The 18,804-nt window shown below is 39.0% G+C and overlaps 1 protein-coding gene across 1 annotated transcript in view; it reads left to right on the top strand.

The window, feature by feature from the left end:
- Positions 1-18,804, top strand: part of ACTN2 (actinin alpha 2) — a 69,074-nt gene that overhangs the window by 14,882 nt on the left and 35,388 nt on the right. The window contains exons 2-5 of the mRNA XM_027684733.1: positions 10,134-10,248; positions 11,506-11,625; positions 17,560-17,646; positions 18,325-18,412. Coding sequence (XP_027540534.1) covers positions 10,134-10,248; positions 11,506-11,625; positions 17,560-17,646; positions 18,325-18,412 — 410 coding nt within the window. The remainder of the gene's footprint in view (positions 1-10,133; positions 10,249-11,505; positions 11,626-17,559; positions 17,647-18,324; positions 18,413-18,804) is intronic.

Raw genomic sequence — 18,804 nt, 5'->3', positions numbered from 1 at the left:
CCTTCTACTTTCTTTTTCTCCAATATCCCTGACAAATCTCCAGTATTAGATTTCTTTTTGCTAAGGGAAATTAAAGGGTCATATGAAAGTAGAAGAGGGAAATGGGGATCACCACAGAAAGAACACCCTGACAGAAACAAAATTTACAGCTATCTGTTGCATGCCAAGCATTTGGATTCCTATAAGGGGGTTGTTTTCTGCTGAGTGACTTCTTATTTTGTAGTCTTTGGATAACTTATGTACCTAAGTTTTAAGGCTTCTCAGACACAGAATCTGGAAGGAAAAACAGTCTTCTTGCTATTCTCCCTTTTCAAGGCTGCGGTGTAGATGTCAGTTAGGGTGAGAATCTTCCATGAACATCATGGAAAGTATTACTGGGAGAATTAAGGAAAGCATTTAGTTCATTTCCATACTTTTAGGCAGAAACAAGTATGCTCATGCTCTTTTTGACATTATTTATCCAACTTGTTCTTAATCATGTCCAAGAAGAGGGGTTCCACATTTACCCAGCCAGTCTCTTCCAGTGCTTCACTGCTTCTAGAATTAAAGATTCATTTAAAGCTTCCTCATGACTGTCTGTCTAAAATTCTGTCTTCAGTGAATACAGAGATCTGATTTATTATCTTCTCTCTTCTGACTTCTTTAATGTTTGAGATTGCTCTCTTTTCAAACTTCTCATTTATTTTTGTGTTTAATTTTCCTCTTTGATAAAGAGATGGTTGCAATAGGTAGATAACATAAGAAATCTGCTTCTGTAGAGTCCCGGTGTGGGGACCTTTAAAATACTCTACCTTAACCAGTGGAACTAGGACAAATGGCTAGAGTTTAGGTAGACAAAATCATGATCAAAGGACATGCATGTACCTAACTGCAGGCTTAGAAATGTAGTACAATGTAAGTTTTTGCTTGCTTGTCCTTGGAAGTTTAATTTTGAAATATAAGATGGGATTTAGCAAAAATTGATGCTCACTTGCCTAGCAAAGTTTCCCACTTCTGTGTAAACAAAGTATGCCAGACCTTTTGTCACCTACAAGACTCTGTTTCTCTGTTTTTTATTAAAATTGACACGTGCGAATTTGCCATGGACCACTCTGGTCTGCTTAGTGATAAGAATCTGTAAAAAAATACTCAGAATACTCAGAATTCAGAGAACACATCAGAAGTAGACAGCAGTCTTTTTTTTTTCCTGACAGCTCCTTTGTCTTTCTAATTCCTGCCTACAAATTTGGTACATTGCAGTTATGTTGTAAAGATAAATGGGTAAAGGTATCCTACAGTTTTTATAATGCAAGATAAAACCACGCCCATGCTTTTGCTGAAGATTTTCGTTGGACCCCTCCCTCTTTTATTTCTGTTATTTTTCCAAGCAAGGTTCTCTTATTTGCATGATTCCTGAAATTCCAAAAATGAAAAGTAGATCTAGACCAGAACTGTCCTACAGATCCTGAATACCTTTTAGTTTCAAATGGGGTTTTAAACACTGCATGTTCTCCTACTTCTAAAATATCAATATTTTTGTTCAAAAATACATTTAAGTAGGCAGAATTATTTTAAACTAAGAAAATACTCAAGCAGACTACCCTATGGTACTGCATGTATTCTGAGAAGTCACTTATTTGGATCTTACAGATGCTTGCAGCTGTAAAGCTTTCATAAATGGGTGTCATCAATAGTACTGAAAAAGGAAGGAGCTTCCGACAGGAAATAGAGCTGTTGGAGCATTATATTGATGATTCATCAGAACCCTGCATTACCTGAAGTCTTACCTAAATTTTCCTGCTTAAGACTGATGCTTCTCTCTCTCTTGTGAGGATGGGCTTATGTGCCTGAAAACTTCTCTCTCTTTTCCAGCTATCTCAGGTGATCCAATAAAGATATCCACCTGGTCCTAATCAACCTAGCAATATTTGAACTGGTTTAGTCCCTTCAAAGACCTTGTAAAGCCTCTTAGCTTCCTTTCTTTCCTTCCTATTCTTTTCTTAAGAAAAAAAGTAAGGATAGTGCAGGCAGTGACCCATACTGAATTTCCCATGCATCTTGCTACCTCCTGAGTTTTCTTCCAGTTTAGATCAATGGAACAACATTGATCTCCTCTGAAAGAAAGAGCTAATGTCACACACTTTGTAACAAAAGGTCAATAATCTTCTTGACATTTCTTGGGTTTCATTTTTGCCAAATAATTCTTGAAGAGATATTTACATGATCTGTTTTTTTTGGTAATAGTGAGCGCTGTAAAACAGATGTTCAGTCATTCAGTACTGGACAGAGTTGCATGTTTTACAAGAAACCCTAGACTCACACAGGATTAGGCCACCTGCTTTGCAAGGACTGAGGTTTCCCCAGGCTCTTCCATGCAAGCAAAATGCAGAGTGCCAGTAAGACATGTGCAATGTCCTGTGTGATGAATGCATCCCTTTGGTGACTTCTCCTATGAATGATAAAACTAAGGGACAGAGGGGAAGTTCCCTTAGTTAGTAGAGCAGATCTGCTGACAGTGCCGAGTATGCTGGCATATCATCTGACACCATCTGTTCAGCTATATGGATAGATGTGCTGGAGCAGGAAGGGCTTTCCCCAACATTGGATTTGGGGCCCTTGTGATGGTGCTTCTGCTAACTTCCATTGTGAGATGGTTCTATGCTTATCATTTCTGTTGTTCCCAGGAATTTGATTTTTACATAGTGCCTGTGATTTGAGGGTTTCAGTTTGGTGACCTTTTGCAACATACTAAACATTTTCCCTCCCTTAGCCTTCATGGCATCCCTCACTGTGCTTTCACTCAGCTTCACTTGCATTGTTGCTGCGCTCAGGTGTGTTTCATGTTAAAATCCCGCTTTGGCCACTGGTGTTTTGACGTGATTGAGTTGTACTGGTGAACCAGCTCCCCTGTTAGAGTTATTCTAGTTATTTTAGTAGTATGTGCCAATGCATTTAGGCTTCCACTGCAAAGGGAAAGAAGAGCAAGGGGACAGGTAATAATAATTCAAACCGACAACTAAGATGTAAGATGTTATTTATTTTCAATTCATAAAAATACCCTCATGCACCTAATTATACTGCAAGTATAGCTTATCTAGATATTCTAGGAACAGCTGAAAGGTGCCATGTGTAGTCATTGGTTCACATCAAGCTAGCTTATAAAGGCCATGCAATTTTCTGCTGTGTTTCACCTTCATGCCTCTTGTTTTGGGAACAGAATTAAACAGTTAAGAGAATGAGGGCCAACACGGACTGTATCCTAATCCCAGAGAAAACCCCTGATTCTGCAGTCATCAGAACACTGTGTGGACACAGGAGCTAGGAGATCATGTTGCAGGTTCACAACTTATATTTTGAAACATGGATAACAGACAGATGGGAAATTCTTCAAGGGGAAACCTCAGTCTGGCCTAGTGGGAATGTTCTGGCAGAGCTCCTTCTGTAATACCCTTGCCGTGCACTCAGAGCCCAGTAATGTTCTGTATAACTACAGAGTGAATCACTGCATCCCATTTAGCTTAGAGGTAATGAAGACCCTCAGCTAACATAAAGAGAGGGGGAAAACTCCTTAGAAAAAGGGCTGTAAAGCAGTTTTAAGAAACAACTTTATCAGACTGAGATAATTCAGGATAATACATATGTATATAAACAAATATGGTTTTTTGAATGTTTGTATTTGAAGTTAATTTTAGTCAGGTGTGTTCTTCTGCTCTGGTTATTAGAATTTAAGGTCCATTTAAAATCTGTTGTGCTTCTGTTTTGCTTAACAGGTGCATTTTTCATAACACATAGGTTAAAATTGGATTTTGTCTATATTTTAATTTCTAAATGTTATAGAAAGGCTAGAAACTCAAAAACCAAACTACTCCTGTGAGCAAGTAGCCTTTCTTGGGCTACTGGTAGGGGTACGCTGAAGCAGACACATGCTTTTAAAAATAAATATTAGTTTTGAACACTTATAAAAACTATATCAGACAGAAATTGATTTGAGATGGAGAGAGTGAAGGTAGAGTTAACTCTTGATAAGAAATATATGCACTAATAGCATACGAGTCACCAGTCCATCATTAGGCTGGATCCACTTCTAAATTTCAATTCTGAGTGCAAGCAAATAAATCTTTCTGAACTTGTGGAGTGTATCCCCTCTGCATCCAAGTTATGCTGCTGTTTTAGTGATGTTTGTTATGGACTTACTGTCAGTGCCAAACTAGAAATTTACTCTGCATCTTCAGGAGGTGGAACAAGTTGTCTTGTGACTCACAGTGGGTAACAATATTGGAGAGTGTGGTAGCTGGTACTTTCTCGTTTCTCTTTATTAATATTATCACATGCACATGTGAAGCTTTTTATTAAAGCATCTTGTTTTCTGGCCTTGGACCACTATTGAAAGTAAGTTATCATTAAACTCACATAAAAAGGACATGTGGGCTTTCCCAGAAGTGTAGGACAATTCAGACCTCAGAGGTACCACTTTTTCTAGCAAAGCATGTCCTTCAGTGTGCATGTGTAAAAATATTTGCATGACGTGGGCATACCCTATTCCTTTTTGACATTAGCTGCAGTTGACTGATAATTAATTAGGGATATTTCCCCTTTCTGTTGCTTGATTGCAATTCTACTTGTCAGGGGCTTGTAAAATTAAGTGTCCCGACTAAATTACCAGGTAAGGGTTTTTTTTCCTTAGGCGTACACTTTGCCATCACAGATTATGAATCTGAATTATGGAGAATATGCTATTGGCAGTCTTCACAAGAAGGCTAAGTGGGCATAGAACATAAACCACATTCCCTTTTCTGGATGTAGTGTTTCCAGAATAGACCTGTGACAGAAGTAGACAATTAATAGAGCATTAAGAGAACAAGAGAACATTTACCTGTAGGACTGCCAATTGTTTGGCTTCCTGCCCTGTTATCCCCTCTTCTGGGGTCTCTCATCTAAGAATGTCAGCAAAATTTCTTTTGTAGTAACTTTGAAAAGGAGGAATTTTTATTTATTTATATTTTAACTTTGTAGAGCCATGTATGGTAAATAAATTCTGAAAGAAATATCTAGCTTTTTAGACTCTTATTTGTATCCTTCCTGGTATTCAGCTCAGTGCCTTCAGTCCTGCCCTCTTTCTCTGGGCAGTCTGATACTCTGAAATGTTCTGAAACTGTACAGCTCAGTAGGAAAAGGAATTTGCTTTGTCTAAGTCATTTAATAGCTTTTAAATCCCAATGGATTACAAATTTGCAGCGTACTATATGCTGGCTGTATCTTGATCTCCAGGACTTAAACATGCTTTGAATTGTTCCTCAATAACTATGAATAGAATTGTTAGTTAAAGCCAAAGCCATATGAACAAGTGGTATTGCAGTAAGAATAGAGGGATGAGCATTAAATAAAATGTGGATTGTGGAAACTCTTAAAATTTGCAAGTTAAGTTTTGCAGTAGCCTTGATGCAGTCACTAATGGATTCCATCACTGAAACACAGTAAACGCTTCCCTAAATATCATTCCTATAATCATGTTTAGTCCTAGGAAAAATAAGCTAGTTTGGAAGGCACCACACGATGAAGCCACACACTGAGAGTCTGCTGTAATGTACTGCTGCGGCACTTCGATGAGGCACAGGACAATTCTCATAAGGGGATAGATGGTACCATTCCATGAGCTGGTGCACTTATAAAACAGAAAGCTCTGAGAAACTGTAGTTTAAATAAAAGATCTAACTCTCTTATTCTAGATATAGGAGATAATCTAAACTGTGTATATACAGATAGTCTAAATAAAGAATCCATGCACAGTAGAGTGCTTCAGTAGAACTTATTATCCCATGAATGGAGGCCTTGTAGGTAATTCCAAGTTTATCCTTCAGAATGCTACAAATGCCCTTACTGCTGGAAAGAATCTTAAACAACCTGCAGATATAAAAAAGCAGATCATAAAACCAGTGTCTGTCATCAAACTGTTTATTGAAAACAGCTTGACTCAGCAGTAGCAGCACCTTTTCCTTGTTTATATCATAGTGACATTGGCTGCTTAGTGTTTCCATAAAATGAACAATATTGAGAAAACTATTTGTATCTCAGTAAATTCAGCGCCATAAAAATGTCCATTTTCAAGAGAAACTATTTAAAATACTTGAAAACTTCATGATCTTTGTATAAAACTTATGTTTTGTGTCTATCATTGCAGCATTCAGTAAGTTGAATCAGCTGTTGTAGAGGCAAAGTAGATGACCACAGTGAGATTAGAGGTGGATAAAATTCTAATTTGCTTTATATATATAGAATCATGGAATCATAGAATCAACCGGGTTGGAAAAGACCTCTGAGATCATCAAGTCCAACCTCTGAGATCATCAAGTCCAACCCTTGATCCAACATGGTTACTAGACCATGGCACTAAGTGCCACATCCAGTCTCATCTTAAAAACCTCCAGGGACAGTGAATCCACTACTTCCCTGGGCAGCCCATTCCAGTGTCTGATTACTCTCTCTGTAAAAAATTCCTTCCTAATATCCAACCTAAATCTCCCCTGGCAGAGCTTAAGACCGTGCCCTCTTGTCCTACTGCTGGTTGCCTGGGAGAAGAGACCGACTCCCACCTGGCTACAACCTCCTTTCAGGGAGTTGTAGAGAGTGATGAGGTCTCCCCTGAGCCTCTTCTCCAGGCTGAAGAACCCCAGTTCCCTCAGCCTCTCCTCATAGGACTTGTGCTCAAGTCCCTTCACCAGCCTTGTTGCTCTTCTCTGGACCTGCTCCAGGACCTCAATATCCTTCCTGAACTGAGGGGCCCAGAACTGGACACAGTACTCCAGGTGTGGCCTCACCAGCACTGAGTACAGGGGAAGAATCACTTCCCTAGACCTGCTGGCCACACTGTTATTGATACAGACCAGGATGCCATTGGCCTTCTTGGCTACCTGGGCACACTGCTGGCTCATGTTCAGCTTCCTGTCAATCCAAACTCCCAGGTCCCTTTCTGCCTGTCTACTCTCCAGCCACTCTGCTGAAGCCCAGATAGACCACATCCACAGCCTTCATCTCATCCACTAGGCAGGTCACCTGATCATAAAAGGAGATCAGGTTGGTCAGACAGGACCTGCCCCTCCTAAACCCGTGCTGGCTGGGTCTGATCCCTTGTCCCAGCACCTGTAGGTGCTGTGTGATTGCACTTAGGATGATTTGCTCCATAGCCTTGCCAGGCACCGAGGTCAGGCTGACAGGCCTGTAGTTTCCTGGGTCCTCCTTGCAGCCCTTTTCGTGGATAAGAGTGACATTCGCCAACTTCCAGTCATCTGAGACCTCCCCAGTGAGTGAGGACTGTTGGTAAATGATGGAGAGCAGCTTGGCGAGCTCTTCTGCCAGCTCCCTCATCACCCTTGGGTGTATCCCATCTGATCCCATTGACTTGTGAGGATCCAAGTGGCTCAGCAGGTTGCTAACTGTTTCCTCCTCTATACAGGGGGGTTATTCGGCTTCCTGTCTCTGTCTACCAGCTCCAGAGGCCAGTTGTCCTGAGGACAGCCTGTCTTACTGTTGAAAACTGAGGCAAAGAAAGTGTTAAGTACCTCAGCTTTTTTCTCATCTTTGGTGACTATCTTCCCTCCCATGTCCAACAAAGAATGGAGGTTTTCCTTGCCCCTCCTTTTGCTATTGATGTATTCGTAGAAGCACTTCTTGTTCTCCCTAACAGAAGTGACAAGACTGAGTTCAAATTGTGTCTTTGTCTCTCTAATTTTCTTTCTGCATGACTTAACTATATTCCTAAACTCTTCATGAGCCAGCCCTTTTTTCCATAGTTGGTAAGCTCTCTTTTTTCCCCTAATTTCCTTCAAAATCTCCCTGTTGAGCCAGACCGGTCATCTTCCCCACCGGCTCACCTTTTAGCACACTGGGACAGCCTGCTCCTGTGTGTTCAAGACTTCCTTCTTGAAGCATATACATCCCTCCTGGACCCCTTTGCTTTCAAGGGCTGTTTCCCAATGTACCCCTATATATATATATATATATATATATATATATATATATATATACACACACGAGTACTGAGAAGTACCAGGTTCCATTTCTTCTTAACAAACTGAGAAGTAGCTTTTTTCACAGTAGGAATCAGATTTGTATTTTAAGGCTGCTCAACTGGTGGGGTTGTTGCCATTAAACCCTTAATTAAATGAAAAACGAGGAAAACTCATTTACTTGAGTGGTACAAGGTCAGAACACTTACAATAAATGTCTAAAAGAAGAGATGGAATTGGCTGAAGTTATTCTCTGAGTTCCTCTTTGAGTTTAGTATGGTGTGCTTGGAACAGTTCTACAAACTGCAATAGCATCTGCAGATAAGCACATGTCCATCACTTAATTCATGAAAGGCTCATTTATTTACTGGTTCAGCTTTCTAATATTTATTGCCAAATTGCCATGCAAGGTTCATGTGCATTTACCCTTTAGTGCTTTCAGCTGTTTTTAATGTATTACCATAATATTATTGCTTCCAAGATTCTTGTAATAATTTTTAGTGTTTGCAAATGACTTAATGTGGTGCTAAGCCTTTTCAGATACATATCACTAGAGTAAGATACTGCTTGAGGCAGACAAATTAGTCTTATAAACTAGATCCTAACCCTATAATGATCCAAACCAAATGCCATCCTAACATGCCATCATGTCATGCCCTGAGGGTAGGGGTGCCTAGTATCTCTGTTGTGATGATTGGTACACTCTGGTTTCAGGTCTCTCCTGAACTCAGTAAAGCTAGTTACCTTAACATGAGGAGCGTTTTACCTTCCTGAATGACTGCTTTTCAAGCTAACATCCCTTTATTAAAATAGATGAATTTGCAGAGATGCTTCAGCTGTACCCATACTTATCCCCATCTGCACACAGAACAACTTATGCCTTTACCTGCAATCCATCCTCTGCAGGTCAACAGGATCCCTGCCCAGAACCACTTCCAATACTTTCTTCTCTCTCCTCCTTTTCCTGGTGCCTAGTATTAAGGATTTCACTCCACAGCTTTGCCATATCCATAGCACTTCTTACTTGCTTTCAATTCAGTAGGAGAATTTGATAAAACTAAAGTTTAGCAAGCTGTTCCTTGTCACTGTACAAGCATTGAGAAAAGAGCCCAGCAAGCTGCAGATCAATTGTTCACATAAATTGGGTCAAACCCAAAAATAGTAAAAATGTTATTCTTTAACAAAAGGTTGCATTTTTAAGAAAAAAACATTTGGGAAAATTCAGTCCATGTCTTCTTAAGGTATGTCTAGAATTTACAAAATTCAGTTCCAGGGAAAATTTTTGTCTTCATCTACTGTCCTTCCTTATTCTGTTTCTGAGAGATCACAAGTTAAATAGCCTAAAAAACTCCATAAGAATAAAGAATGCCAAAGGGAATTTCATATTGACAATTGAAATATATTTTATTGTTTTAAACTATTTGAATTAAATATTTTTAAAACTGTGACAATTTGAAATAGCAAAAGAAGAGGAATTCCAAATATCTGACAATTTCAAGTAGCTGAAGTCTAATTTGCTAAAATATGTGGTCTTGTTATATACCTAAATACTCAGGTAAAACACCTAGTAAATACAAACTTGCTTTATATATCTTAACAAACACTGAAAAGCAAAGAGAATTTGTCAGAAGGCTGAGAGGAGCAATGGATATTTAAAAACAGACTAATTTTAACTAAAAATTTCATAGTAGCCTGTGTTTTGATTTCATTCATACAAAAAGTAACGTGTATATGACCTCTACAGATCAATGAAATTAGTTCTGCTTTTCATCTCTGCAACTAAAAGCAGACTTAGTTATTCTCCATGGAATGGAGAAAAATGCTCATGGTTGCTTTTGTGATCATTTTTCCCCTGCAAACCTAAGTATCTGCATTTGTGTGCAAATTTTGTCTTTATGTGTAGATCTTTTGTCAGGAGATGCACTGACAAGCAGAACCTAGCACAAAATTGCTCCTATTCAAGAAATCCTTTGCATCTTCATCAACATCTGGGATAAGAATTTTGAACTTGTCAACATGTATAGAGTGAATGGGAGGTGGACATCCAAATCTCAGATTCAGAGTTTACTCAGATGGCTTAGCAGTTGTTTTGGAAAATGCCGTGTTGATTAGTATTTTTTTTAATTACTATTTTTTTAATTACTGTTACAGACATTTACAGCCTGGTGCAATTCCCATCTCAGAAAAGCAGGCACACAGATTGAGAACATTGAAGAGGACTTCAGGAATGGCCTCAAACTGATGCTTCTCTTGGAAGTTATCTCAGGTTAGCTAAAATAAAGTTTTCTGTGTATTTACAGCACACTAACTGAAATACTTTTAAAAGAACAAAAATTCTTAACAATATAAAACAGTAAACACAAAGTAAACTGAAAAGTGAGAGATGAAACACACTATAAAGCAAAAGGGAGGAAAAAAAAGCTCTGCTTTCTCCTTGTCTCCAAAATGTTCTGTTTGGTGCTTGTGTATCAAGGTATCATTGACGTTGTTGGACAAACCAAAAACAATGACGACCTTTCCTTAGCCCCTAACAATTAAAAAGCCGTTACACTTAGGTTACAAATTCATTTTATTCTGCTTTTATTATAAAAGTTTTGCTTTTCTTTTAATGACTTCATTGGATGGACCAATGCTTTCAAAAGTGAATATCTAAAGCAAAACTAGATCAATATTTAGTCATAAGTAAAACGTCTCATTTTTCAAAAGAGTGGAATATCCAAGAATTTCTTTTGATTAACTGATGTAAACTCACTATGTCACCTTTGTTATGTGTTATTCAGAGGGGTAGTCCCCAAGGTGCACTCAGAATGCCCTTGAATGGGAAGGGAATAGCTCAAGTTACAGACAGACAATAAAGGTGAAAAGGGGTAAAAAGATTTTTAACACATCTTTATGGAAAATACAGTTTACGTTTTTGCTGGAAATTTCAGTGGTGAAAGAAGATCTTCGAAGGATCATTGATCTTTTTAGAAATTATTCTGCTTTGGGATCATTTGAAAAGAAAAGTTTGTTCAAACACATCAGCCAATGCTCTGAAATGAGCTGCTCTGCTGTGCTGGATGAAGTTGTTAACAGCCTTTGTTTTTGGTCAGATGTGGAAGGATGCTACAGCTGATGTGCTGGATAGAATCCAGCCTCTCTTTGCAGCTGGGCAGGTACGAATGATGAGCTCGGAGAACATCCTGCCTTCTCAATATTCAGCTACTCTAACAGACAGTAGCAATGAGCCGTATGTTGAGTAGCGGGAAGCATGCATATATCTTCCAGATATTTAGGGCAAACAAAAATTTTACTCTGGTTTTACTGCTATATCAGAAAGATCTAAGTGAGATGCTTCAACATTTGAATTTTCTCTTCAGGGTTTTGTTCAAACCCCTTTGGCATTCTTTCAGAAAAATACCTGTTAAAATTACTGCTAAATTTAGGCAGTGTTCAGGCCACATCCACTCTTGATTTCTAATCACTTGTGTGTCTGTAGCGAGGTGTATGTAACAATAAACACATTAAATTTGTTCTTCTGCAGGGGAAAGACTACCGAAACCAGACAGAGGGAAGATGCGCTTCCATAAAATTGCTAATGTCAACAAAGCTCTGGATTATATTGCCAGCAAAGGAGTGAAACTTGTGTCAATTGGTGCAGAAGGTATGTGATAGAGCTTGACAGTGCACTTTACTTAGGTCCTGGGCATTCCCATGGCAAAGTCTGATGAGACCCTTGGCCACACTATATGGACTGTTTTCTACATATGGGTGACTCAAAAATCGCTCAATACTGATTGCTGACCTATAAATGTGGAAGGACAAGACGTGGAAATTGTGGACACCTGGAGAGGGATAGGGGCACAAATGAGCCCTAAGATTACTTTATCTCCAAGATTAAGTTGAATTGTCTGTGTTTGAGTAGGTATTGAGATAACGATTTTTTTATTTCAGAACATTGTTTTTCCTACGTTATTGAAAATAAGGAACTCCTTTAGAAACCAGGTTGGATTTTAGGGTGTACTTTGTCCAATACAGGATCTCTTTTATCGTAAGGAGATATTATTAAGACAAGACAGAGGGTGACATCACTACCAAGTGGCTGGGACCTACTCCCATTTTTTTATGAGACTGACTGCAACTGTGTTTCTAAAATTCAAATACAGGGTTAAGGGAGTGATCGAAAGAAACTATGGTATCTAGGGAGAGACTGAACTTATGAAGAAAGTGGAGTGGGATGCTATTTACTAAAGTAATTACTTTTTTATTGTTCTGTTGCAGCTAAATACAGACATGTGGTTGGTAGCTAGATGCAGATAGATGTAAACTGAGCTAAAGAAGGCAGGCTATCACTGCCAGTGAACCTATGCTTCCCTAGAAGATTCAATTAATTGTTTAAAAAGGACAAAGATCTGTCTAGAACTAGTTGCTCCATGAAGATATTTGCATAATGCTTTGCATAGCCATTACCATACAAACAATGACGTAGCTAGCATGATATCCAACTATTTTTGATTCCGTAGCCTCAGTGATGTGCTTTCGGTGCCTTTTCTTTTCCAGACTCTAATATGTCCTTCAAGCAAACTTTTGGCTCTAACCTCAGTATGATGATGAGAAGCGGTCCTATATTCTATTCACATTGTTAGGCCTTTTTACATTGATTTATGAGCCTCTTCTTCCTGTTTCCTGATTCCTCCAGGCTTATATATATATATATATATATACTTATATGGGATTCCAAGCCTTGATCTCAGGGAGCTTATTTTAATTGTGTCTGGATCAGGAGATTCATTATGTGGGATAAGGGCATCTGTAGAAGTAATGGAGAGATATGTGAGCGTTTATTGATTCCACAGGGGTTTGACCTAGCCCACTTCATTCCATGAGTATTGTTCACCGAATGTGTTCGCTTTCTAGATCTAGAACTCAAAATCTCAAGAATTGGATTTTCTGGACAAAGTGTTTGTTTGAACTCACTCTTTATTTATTTGAGACTGAACTGGGTGGGCCATCTGAGTCCACATCCATGCCATCTATCTATAGGCACATAACAGAGACCTTTTTTGGGGAATATGTCACCAGTGGGGAGAAATGGGCAATTCCCAAAGGCACTTCAGATCTCAGAAGAGCTCTACTGCATTTCAGAGGAGCCTGGCTCCCTCCATCAGTTATACCGGCAGTCAGGGGCACGTGGGCCCTTTGTTCAATTAAAGTGGGATGGAAAAATATGCTGCTACCTTAAACCTCTGCAGTTAAGGTTCTTCTGAGAGTGACAAGGCATTGAACGGACAGCAGAGGGTACTGAAGAGACAATTTGTGGGTGGAAATGAAAATTAAGAATACAGAAGCCTGTTTGATAGCTGGTGAAGAAATGCTGAGACTACAGAGCATGGAGCAAATGAACAGTAGTTTCTGTCTTCACATGCTTGGGGCTCTGAGGCTTCCTGACCAAAAACAAAGAGTGTAGCAAAGGGAGTATCTTGTGGGACAGAGTGGTCGTTTTCTCTGATCACAGTTTGCACAAGGCTGGAATATTTAAACCAAGATACATCAGTTCATATCTGCTTCTGAAAGGAGCAGTCCAGCCCTCTGCACTCCCATCTCCCTTATTTTACTCTGCTTATTGCTGCCCAAGGTGCTCATTGCTGCTCAAGGTGCTCAGGTTAGGGAATAGCGCTTGAGCACTTCCTATGTCACCTGAAGGCACAGCATCTGGGATAGCTCACATCAGACACTGAAAACATTTAAAATAACCCTGCTGTTCTCCTTGGCAGCAACTGGCATGCATTCAGATGCTCTGTGATTTAGGTGTTCTGTGATGATTCCCTTTGGAAAGGTGGAAGGGGCAGTAACCTCTGCAGCTTTTCAGCCAGTTGCTGCTAGGTTACCGTCCATGCGCTCAGTATTTATTCCTGCATGTAACATCAGGCTATAGTTAGTAACCCAGGAGATTACAGTGATGTTTTTAGGTTTTATTCTCTGTTTCTGGAATTCTCAATCTGTAAAATGGAGGGATTAGATGCAAAAATTAATTCACTAGCATTAAGAAAAATCAAAATAGTTAAATTCTTGGATGGAAGCACGGGAGAAAAATCCACTGCTACTTTCATAGCTTAGATGAAGAAGGGAACCTGTCATTGTAAGACATTACACTATGTCAAGTATGGCTTGATGCTCACATTAGATTATATCCATGTGGGCAGGAGCAGATAGATTCGTGTGCCTTCTACTCCTACTCTAAAGAGGCTGAATACAAAGCCAGATCTGGCACAGACGTACTTAGTGTCCTGTTAAGTTTACTACATCCCCTCTACTAAATTTGTTATCTAAGGCACAGTGTGGTGCTGATGCAGCAATACAGTGTCATGTCTAACTGGGTATGGTTTCACAGTGTGGGACCTCTGGCACCAGTATGTGTTTAAAGAGTCCCTGTGCTCCCTGGTCCTGCATACTTGCTCCCACACTTCACAGCCCTACCCTATCACTTGGGCTGACAACTGTTGCTGTAGCTCTGCTGGAGACTGGATCAGCAATCTGATCAGGTTTTAAAACACACTTCACATCCTTTTTTTCTTTTGTTGCATTTTTCAGCATTGTTGACTGGGTTGTCATTGTAGTAGGTTGGAGCGAATGCCAGCAAGGAGGCAGAACACAGAGTCCTTAAGATTGTATTTTTATCAAAGGCCATAACCACTTAACTCACTGCCTCTTGTGTGTGAGCACAGGGCATGTGGGCTGGCCTGCACCGATCTGTTTTGGCATTCTCTGAGTTACATGGATGCTTGGAATACTTTTTAATTTCCAAAGCATAAAAGTTTTGTATCTAAATTTGCTAAGGATCATTTTCTGTTATCTGATATGCTGAATGGTGAGGAGCTTGTAGGCCCAACGGGAACGACTGGCATTTAAAATGTGGCCTCAAAACAATGATTAAACTGTGATTCCTGTGCGACATCAATACAAAGACCAATTTAGTATTTTTAAGGGGCCAGGGACATTCTTTAAAGTCATCATTATTGTTCTGAGCCTGACTTTTTTGGGCTGTATGTGGAGTGGAGAGAGCTGATCACCTTTAACTATGACGCTGAGATGAAGCCAAATTTAGCTACTCTGATTTGTCTTGTGTATGGGTCTTTCTCTCCACTGGTCATGACTAGAGAGTCAAGAAGCTAAAGGAAAACTGTGGAAAGTAGTCCTTATGAGCCATTCACAGTTTGGGAATTAGAAGTTTTCCCTTAAGGTTTAATAAAAGTGCAGAAACTCTATTTGTAAGGTGATCGCATCCTGAAAGAAATCAAGTAAATATGGAGAACCACAAAAGATCTGTATCCTATTAATTGGAAACATTTCTCTTTGTTTTTCTGGAGAGCAGGAAAAATGTTAAAGACTGAATGAATCTGCTGCAAGAAGGTTGGAATAAAAAAAACAAAAGAAAAAGTAGAATAAAAAAATGGAACTAAAACCTTTGAGAACTTACCACTCTGTTTTGCCTAGCTTTTTCCCTAGACAGTTTTTATTGTTTTCCCTTCACTTTCCCTTCTCTCCTTTCCTGCCCTCAAACCCAGAAAGCTGTAGCTTTGCATATGTGAGGTGTAGAAACTATATTCCTCCCAGAGGAAACAGGCAGTATTAAGAAATTAATGAAGTCTTCTACTGACCTGTAGAGGAAAATGATAGGAATGAATCAGTATTTTTTTTGTCATTGATACTTTTCAACATTTTAGCCATTTTGTTTTTCTTCATTGTCTTTTATATGAGTCTTTTTTGTTATTCTATGCCTGCAGCAGATAATGAGAAGCCAAAGCTGACAAATCACTTGAAAATTCTCCCGAGGCACAACATAGAAAATTCCCTCTCTTGCTCTTTCATTCAGTCTGTGTGTAAATATGGATATGTAAATCAAAAAAAGATGTAGTGATTATGTAAATCCATGAGTTGATTGCCTGACAATCATCAATGCCTCCTGAGTATTTAAATTAATTTATTTTAAATTTGAAGAAATTTGTCTTTTCTGTAAATACTTATCAGACATTAAAATACAATGAAGTACTTGACCAAGGAGGAGGGAAGAAAGAGCTACATGCTCTAATGGCCATTTGGTCTTTTTTGTCTGAAAGGGTTTAGTTTTGAGATGTGAAATGACTTGAGGTCTTTTAGGGCCAATAAGGTAGGATACATGGAAGGCAGGCAGAATGAGGTGAGAATTCTGGAAAATTAGTGCACGATCCAAAAGGGAAAGCAGAAAAATAGCCATTCATATATAAACTTGAATTATCACACTTACTAAGTATAGACTAGTGATGGGTGACATATTTCCTATCACATTTGTTAATTCCATAGGTTCAAATGACAGCTTGTGCCACGTCCTACTGCAATTCAACATATATCTCAAGTCTCGGAGACAGCAGCTGCTTTGTTCTGTAAAAGTTGCCCCTGGATTCAGGCAACTTTTAAGTAGCAGAGTGACTGCATTTTCTGCTGGCACCTCTATTGGCATTTGATGTTAAATTGAGGAAATTCCTCCTGATGCAAGCTCCTCCTGCTCCTCCCCCAGAACACCAGTGGGCCCCCAGGCAGCCACAGCTGCTCCACTTTTTGGGAAAGGCTGGAGGTGACTTTCAAGTAGGGGAGCAGCTGGTGCCTTCCCCGCTCCACTGCTCCTTTGGTATGAGGTGACTAGAAAGCTAGTCTGTAGTTCCCATCTCTCACTGTCCCACCTCCTCCCTTTCCAGTGGTGGACCTTCATTATAGTCTCACTATGTTTTTCTGAGTCTCCTGACTTGCTTTTCAAATTGATTTAACATTACCAACACATTTAAGTGGTCTGGCAGTACATTTTTTGGTGCTGAGAAATTTAAGTGGTATCACTTAATTACAATGTAGGAGCACTGGATTCTGACCTGGCTTTACAGGTAATCTCAAGCAGTCTTGAAACAAATTGAAACCGCAGAGGTAAAAAAACCCTCATTTATATTAAAGACATGTAAATGTGTATACGCATTAGAGCTGTAAGACATTACAACCTCATGGCCATGTTAATGAATGGCTCGGCAGGAAGCTGTGTAGCTTTGTCTCAGGAGGTGTTGTGTCTCAAGAGCTGTTCTTCATATCTAGTCTGTGCTGGCACTATAGGTAAATTCTTACACATATCTAAATAGTATAGGGGAATTTCTGAGTACTGTTAGTGTCCTGTAGTTTCTTAAAATTTGGGGTAAGATCATATTTTTTCAGTTCCTTTGTATTTGAAAACAGTAAGGCTGATCTTGTTCGAACTTTCAGTATTTCCCCTCATGCTCTCTCTAAAAAGTCACCCTAAAAGGTAAAGATTTGAAACAGTTACAACTACCTGGGGAGAAGGCTTTTAGCATGGAAGGGGTGAAGTAGTCTTAACCTCAATAGTCTTCAGTTCAGAGTAGCACAACCAGTAGTTTGTTGAAAAATGAATCCAGGTGAACTCCATGTGAATAAAAAATTATGGTAGAAATATAAATAATTTATTAGACGCAGTGTATAACTTGTAGAAATCTATGATTAAAATAAGATAAAATTGGAAAAAAACCATTCTAAATACTACTACAATATCTTTTTTTCACCTTAGAAATTGTGGATGGCAATGTGAAAATGACGCTGGGTATGATCTGGACTATCATCCTTCGCTTTGCTATTCAAGATATTTCAGTGGAAGGTAATAGTAATGCAATTATGTTAAATAATTAGGAAATTTGTTTAAAAACAAATTTTATATGAATTGTGCAGAAGGCAGAAGAGTGTTTTAAAAGTAAATTTTTTCACAGATGATGATACTGCAAGTTTGCTACCTGGTGACAAAATTAATTTCTGGAGGGAAAAAGTAATTACTCTCCTTATCCTGACAGAGACTTTGAGCCAGCTTTCTAAATGCAGAAGTTCTGGTCATGTCTCTCAGTTGAAGAGACAGAAACATGACTATGTTTCTGAGCTTCAGTGTCCTGAAACTAATTGCTGTATCCTTTGTGTTTGGTCCAATTTCCAACATACTTTTTTAGTCCTGAACTGAAACTACAATCATATTTCATGTAGGCACCAACAGTCCTTTATGTCTAGTTGTATCATATTTGTATTGGGTATTTTTCTCCAAATATACAGTCTGCTGTCCAACCAATATAATTCCTTAAATTTCTAACATCCCGGAACTTTTGTGCAGGCTCACTCTAGTCTTAACTGAACTCCATGTTCTAATGGAGCCCCAGTTGTCCATTTATATGAGTATCTTTTAGGATTAAATGTTGGTTTATGCCAGTTTATGGTGGCTGACCATTAGAAATTAATTATCTGGGCACTTTTCACATCTTTCCTCTTTTTTACTCCCTTGTGTCTTTTACAGAGACCTCTGCTAAAGAAGGGCTGCTGCTGTGGTGTCAAAGGAAAACTGCTCCTTACAGAAATGTGAACATTCAAAACTTCCATCTTAGGTAAACTTTCATTATTTCAAGACGTTGACACGATCTAAAAAATTTTATGTGAAATTTTTCCCACAGTTGTGTAGGTATATATTTGATAGGAGAATTTGGCTCTTCACTGTCAGCTAGACTTTTTTCAGATTCTGGCGCTCTATCTTCAGAGTCTTATTTTGGTTACCCTTTGGCATTATCAGCTATGACTTCCATAGTTACTATTTAAAAGAAAAAAATCCTCCTACATACCGAATTACCATACTACGTTATTAGAAGTCCTTGGTATGTGGGAATTCTTGAGTACTACATCATAGTGGCAAATGACTGCTTTCAATTGAGAGCCACTGCAGAGAGCCACAGAGAGACTGTTCTGGAAAAAATACCAGTGTGTTGAGCATGCAAATATCTCA

Source organism: Neopelma chrysocephalum, unplaced genomic scaffold, assembly GCF_003984885.1.
Source record: "Neopelma chrysocephalum unplaced genomic scaffold, ASM398488v2 Primary Assembly neopelma1_23, whole genome shotgun sequence".
In the NCBI taxonomy this organism is placed as follows: Eukaryota; Metazoa; Chordata; class Aves; order Passeriformes; family Pipridae; genus Neopelma; species Neopelma chrysocephalum.
Note: the sequence above shows the minus strand (reverse complement) of the source record. Positions and strands in the feature narration are given on the sequence as shown.